The sequence below is a fragment of the Medicago truncatula genome, chromosome 8 (assembly GCF_003473485.1).
Source record: "Medicago truncatula cultivar Jemalong A17 chromosome 8, MtrunA17r5.0-ANR, whole genome shotgun sequence".
Classification (NCBI taxonomy): domain Eukaryota; kingdom Viridiplantae; phylum Streptophyta; class Magnoliopsida; order Fabales; family Fabaceae; genus Medicago; species Medicago truncatula.
In genome coordinates, this window is record NC_053049.1 from 34,357,051 (window position 1) to 34,361,844 (window position 4,794).

The 4,794-nt window shown below is 34.7% G+C and overlaps 1 protein-coding gene across 3 annotated transcripts; it reads right to left on the minus strand.

Moving 5' to 3' along the window:
* Positions 1-1,185: 1,185 nt before the first annotated feature.
* Positions 1,186-4,255, minus strand: LOC11438688 (probable rRNA-processing protein EBP2 homolog). 3 transcript variants are annotated; one of them, XM_039829427.1, is made up of 2 exons: positions 3,633-4,255; positions 1,186-2,410 (listed from the first exon to the last, which is right to left on the minus strand). In XM_039829427.1, exon 2 carries the CDS (start codon positions 2,398-2,400, stop codon positions 1,534-1,536), a length of 867 nt encoding a protein of 288 aa, XP_039685361.1. In that variant the 5' UTR covers positions 2,401-2,410; positions 3,633-4,255; the 3' UTR covers positions 1,186-1,533. The 3 variants fall into 3 exon arrangements, with proteins under 3 accessions (XP_039685361.1, XP_039685360.1, XP_013446346.2); XM_039829426.1 differs by having other exon boundaries at positions 1,186-2,405; positions 3,624-4,255; XM_013590892.3 differs by having other exon boundaries at positions 3,624-4,254.
* Positions 4,256-4,794: the final 539 nt, after the last annotated feature.

Here is a 4,794-nt window from a genome sequence, read left to right on the forward strand (position 1 = left end):
AGAGCGTAGCAGCATCCTTGATTTGTGCAAAGAGAGCATGGTGGTTGTTGGTAGAGGGAAGAGATACCATGATGGAGGTTGGTGGCACAAGAGGAGGGAATAGTAGTGATTTAGAGTTAAATGGGACGAGAAAGCAAAAATATGTGTCAAAATTGCATGTTTGCATGTTGTGCAAAATTCTTTGAAAGTGTTTCTTGAATATGTGTGTAGAGTTTACACACCAGATTATCTAAAGACGATATGATTATACTAAAGTCAAACGTCATGTAAGCAAGTTCAACAAAAGTGGGAAGTTTTATGGAACTTGTAGGATACTAATTTGTGTGTGTGATAGATGCCATTGTTCCTGATTATTGAACAAAGAAATAATAATGAGATAAGTCAGTTGTTCAGTTTTTTGACAAGAGATAAATTTAGCCTTAAAAATGTAGAGTTACGATCGATTGAAAAATGATTAGTTTTTTTTGTTTTGTTTGAAAGATGAAAAATGATTACTTGAAAATTGAAATTGAAATTATTACATAATTTGTTATACATCAATTTCCCCAGCATTGCTTCTCCTCTACGCATGCTGAGTTTTGCCGCTAGACTTTTCAAAACATAACAAAAATGGTTAATTTCAATTTTAATCAGTAACTATAACTCATCATCAGTTTTACCCGTGAACTAAATTCACAGAGGAACCAACACCATAACAATGCAGGCATCTATAATTCATACCATAATAAGTAACTCCGTAAGTAATATCAACGATCGAAAATGAATCAATGATTTACATATGCAAAACTATTATTAGTCGGAATGAAATCTAAAACTTCTAAAGAAAAAAACGAATGCCAATGTTCTCTTAGAACAAGAGCATCATAGCATGTGTTTGTTTCACGGTATATGTATGTCAACTGAATGGTCCAACCAATGAGGCGGATAAGAGAGAGGACCTCTTTATAAAAAAGACAAACATTATTGAAATTACACACCATATACTCTTAGAAGAGCCAAATCCATTCTTACATGCTTAAAGGAAACCTCTGGTACTTCAGTTACCACAATAGAAAATTTTCTTTATATTAAACGCAATCCTGATTGTTTCCTCCGAAGCATTTCTGTATACTACTACCAGTAAATAGTATATGAAGGACTAGGATAATCAGAATTTTTGGCACCACAAAGACGAGGAAACTTAAATTTCGTTCCATTCTTCCATTGTCTTGTAACAAAACAACATGGACACACACCTTATATTACTCTATTCAGACAAACAAAAGTAAGAAAACATGGTGCTCAACTGAACAAATTACAGATATGTCTACATTACACTGTCTTGTGTACTCAACGGAGCTACATCATATAGCAAAGCATCAAAATTGGAGTAGAAATGTAAAAATTTAAGAATTGTTAATTAAATTATAAAGCCAGCATAAGTCCAACTACAAAATTTAACTATTAGAGCTGATGAAAATTCAGAGGATAGTGTCATTAGCACACTCCATGGCATTTCTTTCTCTTAAAAACAATTTAAATGAAGATTGTATTTTACCTCTTTCTCTTCTTACTTCCTCCAACAGCACCCTTTTTACTGAAGCCACCAAAATCATTAGTAGTGTCAGCTGTATTTTGCTTCTTCAAACCTTTCTTGCCTCCAAAGCCAAATTTCGAATTCTTAACATCTCCTTTCTTTGGCTTCTTTCCCTTTCCAAAGGCTTGCTTTGCCTTACCTCCTGATCGGTCACCCGGAGACACTCCAGGTCTTTTCTTCTTTGACCGCTCAAACACTTTTCCGTCCTCGAAGTCCAAAGCCTTATCTGCACCATCGTCAGCAAACCCACTCTGTTGCCTCTGCTTCCTCCATTTCTTAACAGATTCAATGTCGTCCTTTTTCTGCTTGGCTCTTTCTTTTAATTTCTGTGATTGAACCTCTTTAGATAATCTCTTGGCCTCCCTAGCCTTTCTTCTCTCTTCAGCCTCTACCATCTTCTGCTTCTCTGCTAATAGCCGACTTTTCACTTTTTCCATGTGGCTATCTGTCTTCACCATTTCAGCATAATAGTCTGCAGGCCTTAGAAAAGGGAGACCTATTGACTGAAGTTTCTCAAAGGCCTGTCTAGTACCCTCCAATGCCTGAGTGTAAAATGCAAGCTCTCGTGCCAAGTCATCATTAACATCTACTTCCTGCTCTTGGTCAATATCAATGGAGAGTTTGTGTATCCATTCAACATTCTCTGGCCAGCTTATGTCTCCAAGTTTATCTAATAGAGCATCTCTGTTATTTACTGCCGTTTTAGATGGTTCAGCTAATTTCACATCTTCTTCTGATTCTGATTCAGATGGTGACATTTCCTCACTCAAATACTCAGCTTCACCATCAATCATTGTATCATCATTGACCAGAGGAAGCTCCATTAAATCTAAACTGGTATTAAAGAAGACAGAGAAAAACATTATAGGCCAAAATAATGAAGTCTAAACATATAAATAAAACCAAAGTAATGTCTAATGGAAGAAAGATTCCTCAGCCTAAAGGTGGGGGGAGAAGGTATTACTTGCAAAGTAGAGTCTTCATTTAACATACACGATCTGAATTAAAAATTGTATGGAATTTTTTTAAAAGGATCCCCACATATATTCTATGGCAGACACAGATAACGAGAATCTATGATTATTTTCCTGAACTTATTAGTTTCAAAATTTCAATAGTTCATTAAGGGGAGAATGAAAACACAGTGCATATATCAACACCAGTAATAAATAAGCATGTTAATAGATACCTAATCATGGAAATAACATTGGATAAACAAAGTGTAATTTCAAATTGCAGTTGCAATTTTTCACTAAATGGAACCTAGCACCTTAAAACAGCATGCCCTTTAGCGGCTCTTAAAACATAAAAAACGAGAACTGAACCGTAACATAAATTCTTCCCTTTCACTTTGTTGATACTGGTTTTGCAAGTAATCTACCTCGCAATTACATACTGTAGAGCAATTCATATTACAATTGTAGAGCAGAGTTGTTTGTTACACATGTACGTATTCTCCCTCACAACTATGTCCCAGTTACACTAATTTCAGGTGATGACAGAAAGTATGAGACAAAAGTTGAATACGAGAGAAGTGGAAGATAGTCCACTATGACAGGATTCATCATCCAAGTTTCTTTCTCTCTCTTTTTTTATTTTATTTTTAATGAAGGTTTGGTATTAACTATTAAGGCACAACCCTCTGTGAATTAGGTCCTATTTGGATAAACAACTTAATTTGCAGTTTATAGCATTTGTATAAGCTATTTCTATAAGCAAAAAATAAAACAAATTAAAATTTGTATAAGCTATAAGTTGTTTTCATAAGCTATATTGAAGAGCTTATGCTAGTAGATAAACTCAAATAAATTAATCCAAACAGGCCCTTAATTTGGTTGAATGTCAAAGATATTAGTTTGATTCATGAATTTTGATATTAAACAATCTAGGCAGAGAGGCTAATGAAGAATTCACAGTAAAATGTTATACTACCCTGAAGCTAGTTAGTGTGAGCTAAGCTATGGTAAAATGAAAAGAAACAATCACCGAATAAACAAGAAGATGAAAAGGATTATTCAGAAAGCAAATGCGAGTAGCAAAATCAAACCTTCCTCACAGTTTCTGGCAGCCGGCGACGAACTCCGCCTGAGTTTTCTGTAATTTGCTGTTTTAGGGTTTTACTTATTAATTCTTTATTTTTCTTCAGGAATGATGATGGAGCCAAGGATTGCGCTTGAGAATTGAGATTATAAGCCCATCCTTTTTTTTTTTAGCTCAATATTTCAAATATAAGTAATTTGTACTTATTATTTAATAAAACAATTATAATCATAGTTTTAAAACCCGGCTCGGGCCGGCCGGTCCGACCAGTTGGACCATGAACCGGTGGTATAACCGGTTCGAACTGATTATTGGATCGGTCGTGTAATTGAACCGGTTAAAACCGGTATGGCTCGGTAAAAACCGGCGAACCGGACCAGGTTAATAGGCAGCGTTTTGAACTGTGAAAGAAAGAAAGAAAAAACGAAAAAGAAGATGGTTCCATGGGAGATCAGCAAGGATTGGAAGCAGAGGTGTAAACAGATCTAGCTAATCTATAAGAAGTATGATGAAAACAATTTAGATTTAATGTATTTTCAATTGGAAGATGAGTGAGTTGTAGGTTTTGGTTAAAGAATAAAGTGAGTAGATCAAGTTTATCGATCTGGAGAAGGTAAGAAGGAAACGGCTCTGCTACAATGAGAAAAGTAGGGTTATGCGCTTATGTTTTAATTGGCTTTTACCTAGTTTACTAGTTAATTATTTTTTTATTTAACAGAGGACACGTGAGGTACTTTGTTGGGTGCAAAACACGTGAAAGCATTTTTTGTTTTTGTTTTTTTGAAATAAACGTGAACCATATTATTATATCAATTGTACACATTTTATCTAGTAAATATTTTAGCTAGTTATTCATTGTAAATAGGTTTAAATTTAAAAACTAAATTTGTTTAATGATGCTTTTGATATTTATATAAATGTCATGAGTTTTTTAGAATTTTTTATGGATCCGAGTCATCCGGTTTAATTTAGTTTAATACCTATATATTTTTTTTAGAAGCCGGGTTATACAACCGAGTAATCCGGTTCAGTCATGCGGTTCAACCAGTGACTCAGTGGTTTGACCGATGACTCATTGACCCAGTAACCTTACCGAGTCGACGACCAGTCCGATTTTTAAAACTATGATTATAATAAAGGTTAATATGTTGGGAACTTCTACGTTACACCTCACAAAT